The sequence below is a fragment of the Palaemon carinicauda genome, chromosome 12 (genome assembly GCF_036898095.1).
Source record: "Palaemon carinicauda isolate YSFRI2023 chromosome 12, ASM3689809v2, whole genome shotgun sequence".
In the NCBI taxonomy this organism is placed as follows: domain Eukaryota; kingdom Metazoa; phylum Arthropoda; class Malacostraca; order Decapoda; family Palaemonidae; genus Palaemon; species Palaemon carinicauda.
In genome coordinates this window covers 134,596,438-134,618,564 of record NC_090736.1, presented here as the reverse complement: position 1 = coordinate 134,618,564, position 22,127 = coordinate 134,596,438, and the positions used below count along the sequence as shown (strand labels likewise).

Below are 22,127 nucleotides of genomic sequence, written 5' to 3'. Positions count from 1 at the left end.
AAATTGATAGAACTCAATCTTTTGCCTAATATTTAAAAAAAAAGTCAGGTGCTAAAGACAAAATTGGGAAAACTATAAAAGATGTGCTTTGGTTAAGATATCAAAGTCTAATGTGAATTTGTAAGAGTATACCATGAAATTAATTCCGTTTTCTTTAAAGCGTGAATTTATTAGAGTATCACATGAAATTATTTCCGTTTTCTTTAAAGCATGACACAAAACAAATAACACACACGCTATCGTATTAATATATGGATGATACATTTTTTGGTTACATTTTCCGTCTTGGTTCTTATGGCATCGAATAAAGGGTGCCTTTTCATTACTGTTTTCTAAGGTGCGTCTTCCTTATTACTGTTTCTAAAGCATATGAGTGCCTTCTTTTTATGATTTTCAAAGTGTCTTCCTTACTATATTCTAAAGAGTACCTTCCTTATTAATGTTTCCTATAGGGTACCTTCCTTATTCCTCTTTCCCTAATGAAATTTCCCTAAGTTATCTTTTTTTCCTCTTCAGGTACGGATCTATCATGATGGGCTTCTACTCCCTATACTGCCCCATCCTGCCACTTTTACTTATCAACAGGAAGGTCTACAGAAGGGCAACAGAGGTCATCTTCACCATGTGGGAGAGCTTTGCTGTGGTAAGAGAGAGAGAGAGAGAGAGAGAGAGAGAGAGAGAGAGAGAGAGAGAGAGAGAGAGAGAGAGAGAGAGAGAGAATCACTGGAATAGTCATTGTATGATTTTACTACGGCGAGGAATGAGGGCCTAACTTATCTGGTTTGCAATTGTCAAATATTAGTCACACTTTATCAAATAATCTGGCTAATATCAATGACAAGCTAATGCTGATCTCACAACAATGCTGATCTCACAGCTGATACTGATCTAGCGGCAAATGCTGATTTCACAGCAACTGTTGATCTCACAGCATATGCTGATCTCATAGCAGATGCTGATCTCAATGGAGATGCTGATCTAGCAGTAGATACTGATCTCACAGCAACTGCTGATCTTGCAGTGGATGTTGATCTCGTAGCTGATGCTGATCTCGCAGCAGATGCTGATCTCGCAGCAGATGCTGATCTCATAGCAGATGCTGATCTCAATGGAGATGCTGATCTAGCAGTAGATACTGATCTCACAGCAACTGCTGATCTTGCAGTGGATGTTGATCTCGCAGCAGATGCTGATCTCGCAGCAGATGCTGATCTCGTAGCAGATTTTGTTCTAGCAGCAGATGCTGATCTCACAGCAGATGCTGATCTAGCAGTTGATACTGTTCTAGCAGCAAATGCTGCTCTCGCAGCAGATGTGGAACTCACAGCAATCTCGCAGCAGATCCTGATCTCACAGTAGATGCAGATCTCACTACAGAAGCCCATCTCCACGTGGATTCTGATCTAGCAGCTGATGTTGATCTCACAGCTGATGCTGATCTCACAGGAACTGTTGATATCGGTGGATATGCTGATCTCGCAGCTGATGCTGATCTAACACCGAGGCTGATCTCGCAGTGGATGCTGATGTCAATGGATTTTCTGATCTCACAGCTAATGCTAATCTAGCACCGAGGCTGATCTCGCAGTGGATGCTGATGTCAATGCATTTGCTGATCTCATGGCTGATGCTGATCTAGCGCCGAGGTTGACCTTGCAGTGGATGCTGATATCAATGGATTTGCTGATCTCACAGCTGATGCTGATCTAGCACAGAGGTTGATCTTACAGTGGATGCTGATATCAATGGATTTGCTGATCTCACAGCTAATACTGATCTAGCAACATAGGCTTATCTGACAACAGACGCTCATCTCGCAGTGGATTCTGATCTCGCAGTGGATGCTGATGTCAATGGATTTGCTGATCTCACAGCTAATGCTGATCTAACAACATAGGCTTATCTGACAACAGACGCTCATCTCACAGTGGATTCTGATCTCGCAGCGGATGCTGACCTCAATGGAGACGCTTATCTCCCTGATTTACAAAGAGAAGCGAACACGAGGGAAATGTAATTCCATTTCATTTGCGCATGAATATTCTGCCAAGATGGTTGTTCGACCTGATTAATGGGCCAGATAGAGATGGTCTGGGTCTATTCTGGCATACAAATTAATGAAATAGTCAGTATTTCTGTAGAATATATTGAAAAGCCTTTTGCATATATATATATATATATATATATATATATATATATATATATATATATATATATATATATATATATACATATATACGTATATATATATATATATATAAATATATATATATATATATATATATATATATATATATATATATATATATATATACGTGTATATATAATCATATATATATAATCATATATATATATACTGGTATATACACCAGTATATATATATATATATATATATTTATATATATACATATATATATATATATTATATATATATATATATATATATATATATATATATATATATATATATATATACACATACATAAAGTATATGCACACTTAATAGTTACGTAGACCTTTTTATTTTTCGACTTCCTCACCCTTTTTTATTGAAAACCACTACAAGTCTATAACCGAACTGAAAAAAAAACCGAAGAAACTAATATGTACGTTGGTGGGATTCGAACTGAAGTAAGAAATATTAATAATAGTAATAATTAGGTTACAAAATACAGTATATAGCAAGAGGGTATGCCCCACTTTATTTACCCTTGACCTAGTTTTTTTGTATTCCTCCGTATTATACATATCCGTATCTTTGCATCCGTCAATTTGGAAATTATCCGCAATCAGTCTCATCCGAGAATATATATTTTACATCTTTGGATGAATTCGTATGCGCATGCGTTTGACAACCAGCCAATCAGAGAAGGACTAGCATCACCCAACCAATCAGAGAAGGACTATCATTAACCCAACCAATCAGAGAAGCGCTACCCTCCCACAACCAACCAATCAGAGAAGGACTATCATTCTCCCAGCAAACCAATCAGCAAAAGACTATCATTCCCACAGCTAACCAATCAGAGAAGGGCTACCATTCCCACAACCAACCAATCAGAGAAGGACTATCATTAACCCAACCAATCAGAGAAGGACTATCATTAACCCTATCAACCAATCAGAGGACTATCATTCCCCCAATCAACCAATCAGAGAAGGGCTACCATCCCAAAAGCCAACCAATCAGAGAAGGACTATCATTTCCCCCAATCAACCAATCAGAGAAGGGCTACCATTCCCACAACCAACCAATCAGAGAAGGACTATCATTCCCCCAACCAACCAATCAGAGAAGGGCTACCATCCCACAAGCCATCCAATCACCGCAGAGCAAAAATGTTCGGATTAGTTAAGGATGAAGACGAACAAGTACTACCTACTTTCCTTGTGTAATTTGTCCCCTCCATCTGAGCACGGTATTATGCTAATATAAGCAACTAAGCGTATCTACATGCAAATGAGATATCTCGAACTGAACGGACGTTTTCTTATCCTTTCCTTTGGATAAGGTAGGATTAATGTTGTCTTTTGTAATTCTAGCTATATGTATATATGTATGCTGTATATACAGTATATATATATATATATATATATGCACACCTACATACAGCATACACACACACACACACACACACACATATATATATATATATATATATATATATATATATATATATATATATATATATATATATATATATACACACTTATATATAATAACTTTAAGAAAGTGCCACACTGTATCAAAATTCTTATATAAAGAAATTTATATTAAAAAGTTGATAGCTATCAAAGTAGTAATTATAATTAAAGTAACAATTTAAAAATAAAAATCATGATATGAAAAAAATTATAATAGTAATAATGAAGGAAAGATGTACAAGATGAAAGTTGATATTACGTAAAAATAATGAACATCAAAGAAGATATAGCTATCAAAGTATTAATTATAATTAAAGTAACAATTTAAAAATAAAAATTATGATATGAAAAAACTATAATAGTTATAATGAAGGAAAGAAGTACAAGATGAAAGATGATATTACGTAAAAACGGTAAACATCAAAGAAGATAAAAAAAGGAAAAAAGAAAATAAAAAAGTTCTATCCCCAACACTTAAGTTCTTGAGACCTTCAAGTGGCCAGAAATGTCAAGGGAGAATTGGAAGCGTTGAATAAGAAAAATAATATAGTGACTCACTTTGAAGTATAATTATGAGGGGAACTATAGTCCATTTCTTTTAGCGACGCATATTTGCACCGACTCGCAGCGGTGCCCTTTTAGCTTGGAAAAGTTTCCGGATCGCTGATTGGTTGGACAAGACAATTATAACCAATCAGCGATCAGGAAACTTTTCCGAGCTAAAAGGGCACCGCCGCGAGTCGGTGCAAATATGCATCGCTAAAAGAAATGGACTATAGTTTATAGGTTGCTCGTGTATGGTAGCGGCAAGGGACAGTGACAATAGCCCAGGATAATGCCCCGGAGACTGACCACATGTACATATAATCAGCACTCGAGCGACCCCCCTCCACTCAAGATAGGACCAGCGAGAGCCAGGCCATGGCTGTTGATGATTTAGCGGGTAGATCTATAGTCTCCACCAAAAGCCCCAATCCTTAGCTCACAAGGACGATGAGGTTGCGCACTACGAGAAACTATCAAGTCTTGAATCCCAGTCCAGCAGGTTGCTAGACTGAGATTTAATACCATGATTGAAGCATTTAATGTAATTGTATTTTAATGTGTATTTTTATAGAGTTAATGTTACTTAAACTATGAAAAATTGTGCAGATTGGACAAAAGTTATTTTTTTAAAATTTGGGTTAAATTACCCAGTGTTTGGACCTGTCAGGCCATTCAACAATAAAGTGCAATAGCACTATGAAAATGTACACTGTATATAGATAAATAGATATACATATAGTGATGTTTGTATGTATGTATGTATACTGTACTGTACTTGTGTTTCTAGTGCGTATGTACACTTATGTTTCTAGTATGTACGTATAATTGTTTCTAGTATGTACGTATACTTATGTTTCTAGTATGTATGTAAACTTATGTTTCTAGTATGTATGTATACTTGTTTCTAATATGTATGCATAATATGTATGCATACTTATGTTTCTGGTATGTACGTATACTTATGTTTCTAGTATGTACAACTACACGAGATTTACGATGCATTAGTACATTAACGAAATATTTGCTTCATGAAATTAACCAGGAACTTTTTTTTCATGTCCTTCAACATTCCACCTTCAGGCACTGATGGAGGTGCTCTACGGCGTAAGATTCTTCATGTCAGGAGACGTGATACGACCTGGGGAGAGATCCCTCCTCCTCCTGAACCATCGAAACCGCCTGGACTGGAATTTCTTCTGGGGCGCCCTGGCTCACGCCTCGTCCCCGCCAGCCCATAACTGCAAGATCGTTCTAAAATCTGGCATTCGGAAGTTTCCAGGACTTGGTTAGTAATATTTTAGGTTTTTGTTTTTTACTTTTCCAGGGGACTTCTCAGTAAAGGTTCTTAGGTTTGTCTTAGAGGTCTGGAATCTTCTCAGTAAAGGTTCTTAGGTTTGTCTTAGAGGTCTGGAAACTTCTCATAAAAGGTTCTTAGGTTTGTCTTAGAGGTCTGGAATCTTCTCAGTAAAGGTTCTTAGGTTTGTCTTAGAGTCTGGAATCCTCTCAGTAAAGGTTCTTGGGTTTGTCTTAGAGGTCTGGAATCCTCTCAGTAAAGGTTCTTAGGTTTGTCTTAAGAGGTCTGGAATCTTCTCAGTAAAGGTTCTTAGGTTTGTCTTAGAAGTCTGGAATCCTCTCAGTAAAGGTTCTTAGGTTTGTCTTAGAGGTCTGGAATCTTCTCAGTAAAGAAAAGTCCCCTTGTTGATGCAAGTCTTATTCAAAACTTGGTTTAGTTTTTTATGTTTTTATGACTTTTCCAAGGGACTTCTCAATAAAGGTTCTTAGGTTTGTCTTAGAGGTATCCTGGGGACTTCTCAGTAAAGAAAAGTCCAATTATTGATGCAAGTCCTATTTAATCTAATAAAAATATTCATATTTACTGCTTATATACTTGTAGCTAAGTTGAGGCAAGAGCCTTTGCTAAATGGTTATTTAGAAGATTTTTTTAATACGTTGGTATGTGGAAGCAAGAGACTGTTGGAGAATAATTAGCTAATCTAAAAAAATACTAAGAAATTATAATTTCTATAAGTAGGTTCTTCAATGAGCATGATTGCATGCCTAGCATAAGGCCAGTTCATATTTATTCTAATGGCAAAGAGAATGAGAATTTTTTTTTTACAAATATAATTTTCTAAAGTCAAGACCCCAACCTGATATTAAGTCCAACCTATTCTAGCAAGAAATCATTAGTAATCTGCAAGTCATAATTATGTATTCTAGTTCTAACAGTCTATAGAAAACTGTACAAGAACTGTCTTTCTCTTTCATTATTATTTAAGAGAGCGTGCTAGAAATAGGAATAAATGGCGAGCAATTGTGACGCAGTTCCGGTAGGCCCTGCTGCTTCCTCCGATGCCTTAGATGACCGCGGAGGTAGCAGCAGTAGAGGATTCAGCATTATGAAGCTTCATCTGTGGTGGATAACGTGGGAGGGTGGGCTGTGGCACCCTAGCAGTACCAGCTGAACTCGGTTGAGTCCCTTGTTAGGCTGGAGGAACGTAGAGAGTAGAGGTCCCCTTTTTTGTTTTGTTTCATTTGTTGATGTCGGCTACCCCCCAAAATTGGGGGGAGTGCCTTGGTATATGTATGTATGTAAGTATTTCTACATGTGGCTATATTTCTTTTCAGGTTGGATTATGCAAATGAGCTGTTACTTGTACATCCACCGTCGCTGGGAAGAAGACCAGAGACTCATGTCAAATATCCTGGATTATTACAGGGACATCAATCATACATTCCAGGTAGATATTCTTTAAAGGCATACAGTCCCTTTTGGATTCCAAGCATACATTTCAAGTACTGAAATTTATTCTTTCAAGGCATACAATCTCCTTTGGATTCCAAGCATACATTCAAAGTATTCTTCCAAGGCATACAATACCGTTTGAATTCCAAGCATACAATTTAAATACAGTACTGACATTCTTTCTTTCAAGGCATACAATCCCCTTTGGATTCCAAGCATACATTTCAAGTATTGACATTTATTCTTTCAAGGCATACAATCCCCTTTTGATTTCAAGAATACATTCAAAGTATTCTTCCAAGGTATACAATCCCTTAAATTGGATTCCAAGCATGCATATCAAGTAGTGAAATTTAATCATTCAAGGCATACAATCCCTTTTGGAATCCAAGCATGCATTTCCAGTACTGACATTCATTCTTTCAAAGGCGTAGAATACCAGTTTTGATTTCATGCATACAGTACGTTATAATCACGGATATTTGCTCACTAAAAAAAAATACTTATTTCAGATACAGCCATTACGTCTATTAGGAACATAATCCATTGACAAAATGCATGCATGAACCATACAATCCCTATGGGAATATTCACCATATGTATATTTACAATCCCTCCCAATAACCTATTTTTTCTTCACCCTTAACCCTTTTACCACCAGGTTCTTTGGAAATTTCCAACCCTTAACCCCCAGGGGGTTATTTTTTTCCCCAGCACATTTTGCAATATATTTTTTTTAAATTGCTCTAACAGCCTTCATTTTTCTCATAGAGAGGTCAGGTTGGTCTCATTCTCTTGGAAAATGCCTGAATTTTCTCAAAAAGTTATAAAAAATATGAAAAAAAAATTTTATAGCATTTTTTTTGCAAGGACGTACCGGTACGTCCATGGGGGTAAAGGGATGGGTTTTGTGAAACGTACCAGTACGTCCATTGGGGGTAAAAGGGATAATTGACTTATTTGTGGTAGCCTGTTAGAAACATCCTGCCTGGCAATCTGCTGGACGGGAATTCAAGACCCGCGCAAGCTCGATAGTTTCTTGTAGTATCTACAGCCTCATATTGTTGTGAGATAGAGATTGGGGGATTGGGGAAGCCTATAGGTCTACCTGCCTGATCCTAACCTGATGGAGAGGGGGCTTAGGCACTGACCTTATGTATATATAGTCAGTCTCTAGGACACTGTTCTATCCCTTGCCTCTGCCATTCATGAGCGACCTTAAACCTTTCATTCCTCATTTCAGATTCTGCATATATAGTGTCTCTAGGTCACTGTTCTGTCCCTTGCCTCTGCCATTCATGAGCGACCTTTAAACCTTTCATTCCTCATTTCAGATTCTGCTCTTCCCAGAGGGCACAAATCTAACAAAAAAAAAGAAGAAGAGCCATGAGCGACCTTTAAACCTTTCATTCCTCATTTCAGATTCTGCTCTTCCCAGAGGGCACAAATCTAACGAAAGAAACGAAGAAGAGGAGCCATGAGCGACCTTTAAACCTTTCATTCCTCATTTCAGATTCTGCTCTTCCCAGAGGGCACAAATCTAACGAAAGAAACGAAGAAGAAGAGCGACGAATTCGCCGTGAAAGCGGGTCTACCTTTCCTAACGAACGTTCTCCATCCCCGCACAACTGGTTTCACTTATCTTGTTAACAAGATGAGAAATGGTGAGGATTGAAATCAAAGTATTTTCTTAACCATCAAGATGAGAAATGGTGAGGATTGAAATCCCAGTATTTTCTTAACCACGTGTAAGTCATAAAATAGTTTGGAAAAAGTTATGGCACGCAGTTAATTTTCAACTTGAGAACCTTAGGTATGGTGATTCTACCAACGCAAGGTAACAAGGATAATTAAAAGTAATGAGACGAGAGTTTTCTGTCACGAACAAAAATATCAATATAAATGAGTTTAAATCATTTAGCTAAATTCCTTTGAATTCATAAAATTAACGGGATAAGGTCTCTGATTTTTAGTGTTCATTATGAACGATTTTAGATCCTACCATGCAATAGGAAGAGATGTCCGTTATGTTTTGAATACATAGACCTATAGATTACGATTAAATCTCTCAATAGCTGAATTCCATTTCATAAGTTGTAAATAATACACATGGTAGTAGCATTCAGTGATGGGTGTAGAGCGGCACCTTGCTGTAACGGGGATATTGAAGAGGAGATATCTAAACGGCACGAGACCTCTGGTTGTGGTTTTACACGCCCCAGTTATATACCGACACCTATTTAGGTGAGCGAGCTGGGTTCAACCCTGGCATTCCTATGCAACTTTTTTCTCTGGTAATACATAGCAGTTATATACCTTAGAACTGATGCTAAAGGAGCATTTCACTGGGCGGCACAGGTCTCTCGCCCAGAAATAGATTTTTCCTTCGTCAAAATCCCTTGATACATCCCCCACCACAAATGTACATAACTAATTACGCAAGTATTTTTGCACGACTAGCTATAGCCCATTCAACACGTGTTTAGAGTTTCATTAACAGATCTTTTAAATACAGTTGTACCTGCGGCATTACCGGGTATCTAATAAATAAAGTAAAAGATAAGTGATGGGAAAAATGCCCCTTCATATACGAACAAAATTTTTTGTAGAGTTTTCTTCAAATACATACACACACACACATATAAAGTATATTGTGGGAATAATACTATACGTAAGGTTCCACCCCAATTCAGCAAATAAATTATGAAAGAGACAGGGACTGTCAAATACATACACACACACACATATAAAGTATATTGTGGGAATAATACTATACGTAAGGTTCCACCACGATTCAGCAAATAAATTATGAAAGAGACAGGGACTGTCAAATACATACACACACACACATATAAAGTATATTGTGGGAATAATACTATACGTAAGGTTCCACCACGATTCAGCAAATAAATTATGAAAGAGACAGGGACTGTCAAATACATACACACACACATATAAAGTATATTGTGGGAATAATACTATACGTAAGGTTCCACCCCAATTCAGCAAATAAATTATGAAAGAGACAGGGACTGTCAAATACATACATACACACACACACACACATATAAAGTATATTGTGAAAATAATACTATACGTAAGGTTCCACCCCAATTCAGCAAATAAATTATGAAAGAGACAGGGACTGCTTTATAAATTACACATACCTATTTACTTAAAATATCTATATTCAACTTCCGCCAGGCAATCAACTAGATGCTGTTTACGACATCACAGTGGCTTACCCCCACACGCTACCTCTGACGGAGCTCGACGTCCTGAGGGGAAAAATGCCTGAGGAAGTACACTTTCACATTAAAAGGTAATGGAACATTTTAACCCTTTTACCCCCAGGCTAATTGGAAATTTCCAACTCTTAACCCCCAGGGGGTTATTTTTTTCCCAGCATATTTTGCAGTATATTTTTTTTTAAATTGCTCTAACAGCCTTAATTTTTGTCATAGAGAGGTCAGGTTGGTCTCATTCTCTTGGAAAATGCCTGAATTTTCTCAAAAAATTATCAAAAATATGAAAAAAATAATTTTTATAGCATTTTTTTGCAAGGACGTACCGGTACGTCCAAGGGGGTAAAGGGATGGGTTTTGTGAAACGTACCAGTACGTCCTTTGGGGGTAAAAGGGTTAACATTGTTATTAGTTGAATACATTCCCACATCTAAGGCTCGCTTCACATGAGCGGATTTTTTCCGTATGGAAATTGTGTTCCACTCGTTGGGAGGTATGTCTTCAAACAAGAGGATTTTCCCCGAGCGGTCTCGTAGTTTCCATAAACCGCTACACTGGAGCCACGTAGATTAGCAGTGTTTGCGGTTAGTAAATGACTATCACTCGGAAATTATTCCGAGCGGGTAGCGTGTGAAGGGCTTAATTGATTTTTAAACTGCGCGGTATTAATCTGTTCGTGTGAAGTGAGCCTAAGGGTAAGACAGAATGAGGCATGGGTATATATTTACATCAAAATTAAGAAAAAAAATTGTTTAATAATAAGGATAGATAATGAAAGAAAATTATGCATTAACAATATCAAATTAGAACTAGCGGTAGAATGATGTATTAATCTGTTCGTGTGAAGCGAGCCTAAAGGTAAGACAGAATGAGGCATGGGTATATATTTACATCAAAATTAAAAAAAAAATTGTCTAATGATAGGGATAGAATGAAAGAAAATCATGCATTAACAATATCAAATTAGAACTAGCGGTAGAATGATGTATTAATCTGTTCGTGTGAAGCGAGCCTATGGGTAAGACAGAATGAGGCATGGGCATATATTTACATCAAAATTAAGAAAAAAAATTGTTTAATAATAAGGATAGATAATGAAAGAAAATCATGCATTAACAATATCAAATTAGAACTACTGTAGCGGTAGAATGATGTTAACTACATTTTCCTATCATATGAAAGACGAAGTTGTATGTTAAAGATGTTTATAAAACAAATATAAGATCAAAGTACTGTAATTATTTCTCTATGTAATGTTCTCATTTCTCCTTATATTAAAGATGAAATTGCGTCAAGTCAATTTCCATATAATCTGTAAAAAAAAATCATGGCATATGAAATGAAACAAATACATTGTCATCAAATGAAAGATATGATGTATGAATTTAAGGTTTTCATTTTAGAAAACGAGATTAAAATGAAAGAAAAAGTTCAGTTGTACATCAAGAGGCAAGAAGAAATTAAGTACTTAAGAAAAGGTTATTTATCGTAAGTAGTACAATGCTTTTCATAAAGTTTCAACGAATGGTAAATCACCCAAATGACACAACACAAGCATATGAATTTCATATAAACATTACTGAAATTATTTACCAAAGAATTTGGAAATTGGATAATTTCTATGTGCTCTTTGCTATCCTCAACAACATTTCACTTGTAGTGACCTTATGAGCTACAACAAGCTGGTTTATGCACAAATTTGACTAGAAATGGCTAAAATGGAATGAAGTTTAAAATAAAGTATATGCTGTAATTTACAAAGACCATGCCATGTACTACGTACAGAGGCTGATAGCCTACGTAGTTTAGAGTTGAAGGGATCAAGAAAAGAGGAAGTGAAGAACAGGTGCTAACCGTAAGGACAAGCCGAAATGAAGGCATCGACGGTCGTCATAACTCATTAACATTTCTTCATACTGTATACCAATAAGCAACCAGATCAAAATAGTTAATGAAATATTGTAATATGAGATATTGCCAGGCCTCCTTCACAGCCTAAGATTTTTTAACCCTTTTACCCCCAAAAGAAGTACTGGTATGTTCCACAAAACTCATCCCTTTACCCCCATGGACGTACCGGTACGTCCTTGCAAAAAAATGCTATTCAAAATTTTTTTTGCATATTTTTGATAATTTTTTGAGAAAATTCAGGCATTTTCCAAGAGAATGAGACCAACCTGACTTCTCTATGACGAAAATTAAGACTGTTAGAGCAATTTGAAAAATATATACTGCAAAATGTGCTTGAAAAAAAATAACCCCTGGGGGTTAAGGGTTGGAAATTTCCAAAAACCCTGCGGGTAAAAGGGTTAAGATACTTGGCTCTCCTATCTTCCATCTCCCCTGCTTCTTTTCGATAACCAACCAGATCAGAAAGCTAATGATCTTTAATGGATTCTCTACTGTCAATCGCTTATATAATATCTTCCATCTTCTCTTCTTCTTTCTGATTGCCCTCATTAGACAAATCTGTCAGACTTCTTCAATCTTAAGACTTCCACTGCCATGGGTATTTCCACACTTGCGCAATCTGCGATTCTAATATTTCCACTGATCATGTTGGTTGCCTGAATAAGGAATATCAGCTTGGTCCAGCCATTTTCAAAGAGGATTAAACTTCAGAATTTAATACTATTTTTCCTGGTTTTAGTTTACCATTTATAATATTGCTTAAATCAATCTTAATTTTGATCGTGATAAAATTTAGGTCAAGTACCAAGACCAGTAAGTCCACTGGGAGCTGGGAGAAATATTATTTTTATCTTTTTATCATAACCTTAATGGGAAGGGAAGTTAATTAAAAAGTTTAAATCATAAGTAATATTATTTTGTCCGTAAGAAGACATTTTCATTTAGAATATATCTCACAAAGAATGACATTTTAATTCCTTTGCCAAATAATCAATGAATTTTATTGCACTTTAACCCTTTTACCCCCAAAGGACGTACTGGTACGTTTCACAAAACCCATCCCTTTACCCCCATGGACGTACCGGTACGTCCTTGCAAAAAAATGCTATAAAAATTATTTTTTTTCATATTTTTGATAATTTTTTGAGAAAATTCAGGCATTTTCCAAGAGAATGAGACCAACCTGACCTCTCTATGACAAAAATTAAGGCTTTTAGAGCAATTTAAAAAAAATATACTGCAAAATGTGCTGGGAAAAAAATAACCCCTTGGGGGTTAAGGGTTGGAAATTTCCAAATACCCCGGGGGTAAAAGGGTTAATGGGAAGGGAAGTTAATTAAAAAGTTTAAATCATAAGTGATATCATTTTGTCTGTAAGAAGACATTTTCATTTAGAATATATCTCACAAAGAATGACATTTTAATTCCTTTGCCAAATAATCAATGAATTTTATTGCACTTTAAAGCAAGTAATGGACAAAGCTCTATCATAACGTAAATAATCAGATTAATGACAGTCCAAAACAGAATTCTGTATTCTCTAGGGCCTGTCACGGCCCTCCACTTTGATGAAGGGATTATCTAAATGGAAGACAGGCTGTGAATAGTGGTTTACACACGCCCTTGTTAAATACACGACACCAACAAGGTGTTCGCGCGAGGGTTGTAACCTCTGCCTTCCATGCTTTTATCTTTCTCTAGTATATTTGGAAGATTTATATTAGAAAAGTGTAAAAAAGGACCCTTTTCACCGGGCGTCACAGGTCTCTCCCCAGAAATAGATTTTTCCTTCGTCAAAATCCCTTAATTATACTTTCTAACATCACCAACATCTGATTACAGGCATCCCGTCAGCTCGCTGCCAGCGACGGACGAAGGTTTAAAGACTTGGCTGGCCGGTGTCTGGTCCGAGAAAGACGAGCTCCTGCAGACCACGTTAAGCCAAGGGCACTTCCCAGAAAGTTCTACGAATCTTTCCCACCCTCCGGTCAACGCTTCCTACCTCTCTGTTCTCTTTTGGCTTCCCCTGACTTTTGGTAAGGGACGGAAAGTTAAAGTCAATGTTATGTGGTATTTTTTTCATTCCTTATCTTTTTTTTAAAGAAGTTTCATTGGTTTAGTAAGCATCCAAATCAAACTTGTAAGACAAAATTAGGTATCCAAATCTGGCTCTAGTTTATAACTCAATTAAGCATCTAAATCACTTTAAATTTTTAGCAAAGTATAATAATAGACTGAGGTGGTATGGTCATGTCATGAAAAGAGATGAACAGTATATTGGGAGGAGAGTGATAGAAATGGAGGTACAGGGAACGAGAAGGAGAGGGAGACCAAAGCGAAGGTGGATGGACTGTATCAAGGATCACCTTCGATCAAAGGGATTAACCAGTGATGAAGTGTGGGACAGAGGTAGATGGAGAACGCTATCTAGAAACATCGACCTCACATAGAAGTGGGAAAAGATGCAGACAAAGAAGAAGAAAAGATAATACTATGAGCTGATCCTCCACTTTATATACAGGCCATTTTATTAATAAAATTTAGCCCAGTTTCAAGTTATTAGAAACTTAAAAAGGAATTACTAAGAAAGTTAAATATCATCTTATAAATGTCAGTAATACAAAAATTAATTAGACAAGAAAATTCCCTATTGTAGAACATACTGTGCTATATATCAAGGTTTTATTGCATGGTCTTAGAATTCATACTGCATTGGTTTTAATCTATAATATATAAAAGATTCCTACTACTTATTTAATGAAAGATAAATAGTAATTAGTACACATTAATAGATTCATTAACCCTTTTACCCCCAGGCTCTTTGGAAATTTCCAACCCTTAACCCCCAAGGGGTTATTTTTTCCCCAGCATATTTTGCAGTATATTTTTTTTAAATTGCTCTAACAGCCTTAATTTTTGTCAGAAAGAGGTCAGGTTGGTCTCATTCTCTTGGAAAAAGCCTGAATTTTTTAACAAAAATATGAAAAAAAAAAAAATTTATAGCATTTTTTTGCAAGGACGTACCGGTATGTCCATGGGGGTAAAGGGATGAGTTTTGTGAAACGTACCAGTACGTCCTTTGGGGGTAAAAGGGTTAATAGATTCATTAATGTGCCTTACGTTACTAGGATTTTTCTACGGTACGTCCTCATAGTTCAAAAGTTCCCGTTTATATTTCTAGGTATGGCTTATTTACTGTGTACCTGGTGGGTCGTTCAGCTCTGGTGTCTAGTCTTCACGGTCTTCTTCATGGTGATTTCCTTTGGAACTAATGGCCTTCAACATTTCGAAGTATGGCTGTACAGAAGACAAACCCGGTATAAAAAAAGTGAGTGAACGTAAAACGGAACGAGGTTCCAAGTGTGTGATATTTCCGCTGTAGTGAAACCGGACGATTTCATGTGCCATATTCAATGCAATATATTAACAGTCAGATCTCAAAAGATACATTGGTGATAGAAAAAGCATCAGATGAAAGTTCTCCATAGCCGAAGCCTGTGAAATTACGAAGCATAGATGACAAATGAGAAATATTCGGTAATAGGTGGAACAGGTTTCCAATATTCAAGCGTATAAGATGATGTTCATGTACTCCCGAAAGATTCAAGTCTGTATTTCCTTTCAAAATGGTTTATTGTTAGATTTAGAATATCCCCGTAGGATCTTTTTTCCACTTGAAATATTCATGAGTGATGTTTGAAAAGTAAAAAGCCTAATTTAATTAATTCAAAGGTAAAGGTAAAGGTAAAGGTGTCTGGTCTCAGTTCCAGCTTCATCAGAGTAGATGCTCACCAGAACGTCAGCCGGGCAAACCCAACCACCCACTGTGGTGCTAAACCACAGCAGTGATCTCCCCCAGTAAACAGCTTAAACTCACAATCCCGGGCTGGGATCGATCTGCTGCCATGCGAAGGCTAGGCGAACACGCTACCACTGTACTAGCCAGGATAGGTCATTGAAAAGACTTGAGGGTTAGTGACAATAGAAATATATCAGCCAGTGGGACCAACAGTTAGTCCATAGTAACACGGCATGCGAATGAAATGATTTTGTATCAGTCACCGCTAATCCAAAAGAAAATGAGAAACACAATTAACCCTTTTACCCCCCGGCTATTTGGAAATTTCCAACCCTTAACCCCCAGGGGGTTATTTTTTCCCAGCACATTTTGCAGTATATTTTTTTTAAATTGCTCTAACAGCCTTAATTTCTGTCATAGAGAGGTCAGGTTGGTCTCATTCTCTTGGAAAATGCCTGAATTTTCTCAAAAAATTATCAAAAATATGAAAAAAAAATTTTTATAGCATTTTTTTGCAAGGACGTACCGGTACGTCCATGGGGGTAAAGGGATGGCTTTTGTGAAATGTACCAGTACGTCCTTTAGGGGTAAAAGGGTTATGAAATGAAGAGGAATATCTCGATAAAATCCTGTTGGTCTTTTCAACGCTTAAATCTTACTGTACTTCTTTAGTAATTTCTTCATGGAAATGACCCGATATAGAGTACGATCTCAGATGGAACACCACGATTGATTGATTTTGAGTTCTCTGGCCTCCTGACATCGAAGGTCATTTACGCTGCCATCATTTGGTATAAGAGAATAAAAGGAAATTCAATTATAAGCCTGAAAAGCCAAGATGTCCTTTTTAAAGTTAAATAGACTTCAGAAGACCTGCTTCTGAAATAAAGCTAAAAATTCTGCTAGTATAGTACAACACATCCTGCCCAAAAATCTACATCATGTATACTATACAGTAGATACAGGTATTTTTGGTACAGAAATGTCAATTCACGAAAGTACAGTAAGGTTTTATTTTTATTCTGCAAGGTTCACCTTACATTGCAATCTCAACGTAGAAATTCTTTGCGAGATGTTAAAATTGATATCAACGGATAAAAAATAATTTGGAGCATGCATCTAAAAATATACGATATGTGAAAAATGCTGTAAAAATAGAAAAAGAAAATTAAATGAGATTTCAACAGACACAAATAGGTATGCAACACATGTATATTATACAGTAGATACAGGTACTTTTGGTACAGAAATGTCAATTCACGAACATACAGTAAGGTTTTATACAGTAAAGTTAACTTTACATCACAATCTCAACGTAAAAATTCTTTGCGAGATATTAAAATTTGTATCATCACTATAAAAAATAATTTGGAGCATGCATCTAAAAATATACGATATGTGAAAAATGCTGTAAAAAGAGATAAAGAAAATTAAATGAGATTTCAACAGACACAAATAGGTATGCAACAGCACGAATACCATACAGTGCAGAGATTTTGACACGGAAATGCCGATTCATGAGCGTACAGTATGGTTTTATTCTGCGATATTAAACCTCACATCACAATGTCAACATGGAAATTCTTTAAGAGATGTTAAAATTCATATCTTTAATTAAAGCAATTATCAACATTATGAAAAATCTGTGATGGATAATGTGGGAGGGTGGGCTGTGGCACCCTAGCAGTACCAGCTGAACTCGATTGAGTCCCTTGTTAGGCTGGGAGGAACGTAGAGAGTAGAGGTCCCCTTTTTGTTTTTGTTTCTTTGTTGATGTCGGCTACCCCCCAAAATTGGGGGAAGTGCCTTGGTATATGTATGTATGTAGGAAAAAATTGATATATCAACAAACATAAAGAGCAATATTAGTCAATGAAACTTGGGTAACAGTGCATTGTAAAAAGCAATACAGTATCCAAAATAATGGCAGCAATGATGAGGAAAAGGAAGACCGTTACGTGCTCTTAGGATAACGGGAATCAAAAATAGGTCTTGGGTACTGGGCATTGCATCACAGTTAATTGTCGATAGGAATTTGGGTTCAAACAATCAGACATCGATGTAGTCTTTAGTAGTCTTTAGTATTGACGTAGCAGGCAATCATTTCTTTAATGACATGTTTCTGTGTAGAACAATCAATGCGGTACCCTGTCCTACCATTTTTGTTGTTGATACATTCACCAAAAAACAAAGCAGGTATGCCTTTAATAAAAAACAAACTCATAAAAGTGCTAGATGGCTATTAGATTAATGTTTACACGTATAACATTACTGTATTTTAATACATTACTGTATTTTAATTCATCTATATGAGATGGTTTTACTATTTACTGGGAGTTTGCACTGTACCAAGTACAAACTAATAAGAGACTAAAGGCCTTTAGGAACAATAACATTCTCTTTGAAGAACTGTAAATACCTGTACAGTATTTAATTTCACTGCTAGAAACATGTTTGTAAACAAACCAAGGCATGCATTTAGTGGTCTTGGAAATAACATTGGGGAATTCTCCATCCTGCTTTCTGTCATATCTAACGTTCTCTCTTTTCTCTAACTCAGTAAGCGAGAAGACGTCGTCCCCACTCGAACAAGAACGAGAAAACTAACGGAGGAATGATCATAGCCATGAAAAGTCACAGTGGAAACTAGCATTAACAATTCTGATAAATTTCCAAGATCAATTCTCAATGCAAGCTTCACGAGTAAATGCTAACTACTGCCCTGCGAGCAAGCAATGTATACTGCTACAAGAATCCTCTACTGGACATCAAGGAAAATAATGTTGCCTTCAATTACCTGCTAATTTCTAGTTTGATGAAATGGGAACACCTTAAAGCCATTAGTATCTTCAATCATAGTGTAGAATTTCCTCTTGGCAATTTGCTTGCACTCAAATATAAAATAAAAAAGTCTAGCAAGCTTCAATGAAACAGAATTTCAAGCAATGAAAACCAAAAGAAAAAAAGAAGTAATAATTAACAAAATAAAAACAAACATCAAGTACACAATAGTACACTATTTATTCTGTGTTCGTAAATTTATGTTGAACCCTTTGTACGATATTTGAGAGTTATCATGCTTCAACTAATACAAGGAGAGTTTCATCCGGTAAAGTGAATGATTTGAGAAAGCCTATACCGAGACCCTTTGCGTCAATAGGCGCAGGAGGAGATGATGATGAATACAAAGAATTGAGGGTCACCTGTTGCTGTATTTACGTTGGTTGGATTACATTTATGAATTTGAGCTATATAACCTGGTGCTGAGGAATGAGACCCTGTAGCACCAGCATCTGCATTGAATAAAATGCAGACCAGTAACAAAGATACAGTGAACCCTCGCTACTTCGCGGTTCGACCATCGCGGATTCACCACTTCGCGGATTTTTTTCATAACCCATATGTATATACATATTGGTAAAAACAAAATCAACATACTGTACTGAATAATCAATATAATCGATGCAAAAACTAACCTATACACAAATGTGTACAGTAAATGCGTTTGTTTCTTCATTATGATCAGAGAAACGTAAACAAATTATTAGTTGCCATTTTTTATCGTGCTTTTTGGCGTGTTTAGGAAACGCATGATATAAAATCGCCTTTAATATTTGTGCCTGTTTTAGTTTAGGGTACTGTAGTACATGCATTAAGTGTTCTGTACATTAAAGGGTAGTTTGTTAACAGTACTACGTACAAGGGAAGGTTTTAAAAGTCTGAATATACATGTTAAATAAATAGGTAAATATGGTGTCACTACTTCGCGGATTTTCACCTATCGCGGCCGGGTCTGGAACCTATCTACCGCGATAAACGAGGGTTCACTGTATATTACTACTGGGGAGATGTACATTATGTACGACATGAAGTTAAAGGACGGTGTTTTTATCTGTGTGTAACTTTCTTTGAGTGCTCATAAAAGCTTTATCTAGTGAAAATAAAATGTATCCCCATGTACATTATTTAACATATATAGCGAACATAAAATCTCTTTCCTGAAGACATTCCTTTAATATTTTAAGTAGCCTACACTATTTAATGTACCAGTATATTCCTATGGCACACATTAAAAAAACTTAAAATTCCACAGAACAGTATGTCAACATCATCAGCTTATTCAATATGTACTTTAAAAATTAATAATTTTACCCTGAAACAATAATTTCTAAAAAAAGGATATTTTAATCTCCCTTTTACCCCCAACGCTATTTGGAACTTTCCAACCCTTAACCCCCAGGCGTTTTTTTTTCAAACACATTTTGCAATATATTTTTTTTAAATTGCTCTAACAGCCTTAATTTTCATCATAGAGAGGTCAGGTTGGTCTCATTATTTTGGAAAATGCCTGAAGTTTCTCATAAAGTTATAAAAAATATACAAAAAAAATATAAATAGCAGTTTTTTGCAAGAACGTACCGGTACATCCATGGGGGTAAAGGGATGAGTTTTGTGAAACGTATCAGTACGTCCATTGGGGGTAAAAGGGTCAAGCAATTTTCTCACTACCCACTTATGTTTGTTGAGAAACAACAAATCCTAATGCATTCGATTTCTCACAGTTTAATCTTAATATTCTGTAATCGAAATAAACAATGAAGGTGTAGGACGGCACCTCGTTGTTCCAGGGGATGTTGATGAAGGAGAGGTCTAATTGGAGAGGGACCTATGGTCGTGGCTCTATCACGCCCCAGTTATCTATACCGACACTTAAAGAGTGAGCGAGCTGGGTTTATTCCTGGCATTCCATGCATCTCTTTTTCTCTGGTATATTCAGCAGTAGTTATACCTTAGAAATGGTGCTAGAGGAGCATTTCACTGGGCGACACAGGTTCCTCGCCCAGAAAAGGGATTTTGACGAAGGAAAAATCTATTTCTGGGGAGAGACCTGTGACGCCCGGTGAAAAAGGTCCTTCTTTACACTTTTCTAATATAAATCTTCCAAATATACTAGAGAAAGATAAAAGCATGGAATGCAGAGGTTACAACCCTCGCGCGATCAGGCCGTCACAGATCGACCCAGAAATAGATTTTTCCTTCGTCAAAATCCCTTTAGAAGTATCGGAAAAAGATAGTGCTAAAAGGGTCATCAGATGAGTAAATGGCCAGCCTTTTGACGACTCGTTAACAGACGTGGATAGTGCTTTACGTAACCTCTGGGTATAAAACGAGTGCCTTTCCGAGAGATATTTTGTCGTACGATTCACAAGACGTGCCAAAAATGTCAGTGGAATTCTTGAATGAAGTAGTTAGGCATTTGATACAACTATCCTCTGTATAATTAACCCTTTTACCCCCGAACTATGTTGAACTTTCAACATTTTGCTATATCTTTTTTATAAATTGCTCTACCAGCCTTAATTTTTGTCATAGAGAGGTCAGGTTGGTCTCATTCTTTTGGAAAATGCCTGAAGTTTCTCATAAAGTTATCATAAATATGCAAAAACATGTAAATAACAGTGTTTTGCAAGGACGTACCTGTACGTCCATTGGGGGTGAAAGGGTTAATCGCTGATTATTTTGTTAATGTAATGTTTAGCCCCTGGTGCAAAATAGAAGACATTTTGTGATGGAAATTCTTGCCTGGAATCCGTATTGGAAGTAAAGTTGCTTGAGGTTATAATGAAAAGTAATGAAATGACATAAAATCCTAACATAAAGAGTAAGAAGTTCAATATCATACTTGTCACAAACATGAAAGGAAAAGACAGAAGTTTGGTATTATACTTGTCATAAACGGAGCAAAACATTTTGGAATTGTAGTCAATACTTGTCCTGTTTCAACCGAAGGTCTTACGATGCTATTTCCACAAATATAAATAGATACGAGATGTCTCGATAGGATGAACATGGCAAAATACACACACAGTAATGCCAAACTAACGTATGGTTTTGCTAAACGGTGCTCGACAGAATTTTATGACACTTGAGTTGGCAAAATTTCCAGAAGCAGACTTTGTACAGCGTAGATAGTTTTAAGCAGTTTAAAAATTGCCTTTCATTAATTTTGCATTATGTTTCTACTATGAATGTCAAAAGTATGATAAATTGACCGCAATCAGTATGATATGAAATCCAAATAGTAGCTTTCAGACGTCTTTATCTTGCAAACTTTTGTAATGTCTCTCTTGATGTAATCAACTTCATGAACCACATTGTTATTTTGTTTAATTCTACGTTTGTGTGAAATTATGTCTTGCCCAACGGTGTCCACATTCTATAGACATCCATTTAT

At 36.4% G+C, this 22,127-nt stretch overlaps 1 protein-coding gene across 1 annotated transcript in view; it reads left to right on the top strand.

The window, feature by feature from the left end:
* LOC137651298 (lysocardiolipin acyltransferase 1-like) overlaps positions 1-22,063 on the top strand; it is a 22,479-nt gene extending 416 nt beyond the window's left edge. The window contains exons 2-9 of the mRNA XM_068384566.1: positions 517-643; positions 5,272-5,476; positions 6,820-6,932; positions 8,451-8,601; positions 10,142-10,259; positions 13,936-14,129; positions 15,275-15,421; positions 18,453-22,063. Of these exons, the coding sequence (XP_068240667.1) occupies positions 530-643; positions 5,272-5,476; positions 6,820-6,932; positions 8,451-8,601; positions 10,142-10,259; positions 13,936-14,129; positions 15,275-15,421; positions 18,453-18,499 (1,089 nt within the window). The 5' untranslated portion in view covers positions 517-529 and the 3' untranslated portion in view covers positions 18,500-22,063. The remainder of the gene's footprint in view (positions 1-516; positions 644-5,271; positions 5,477-6,819; positions 6,933-8,450; positions 8,602-10,141; positions 10,260-13,935; positions 14,130-15,274; positions 15,422-18,452) is intronic.
* Positions 22,064-22,127: the final 64 nt, after the last annotated feature.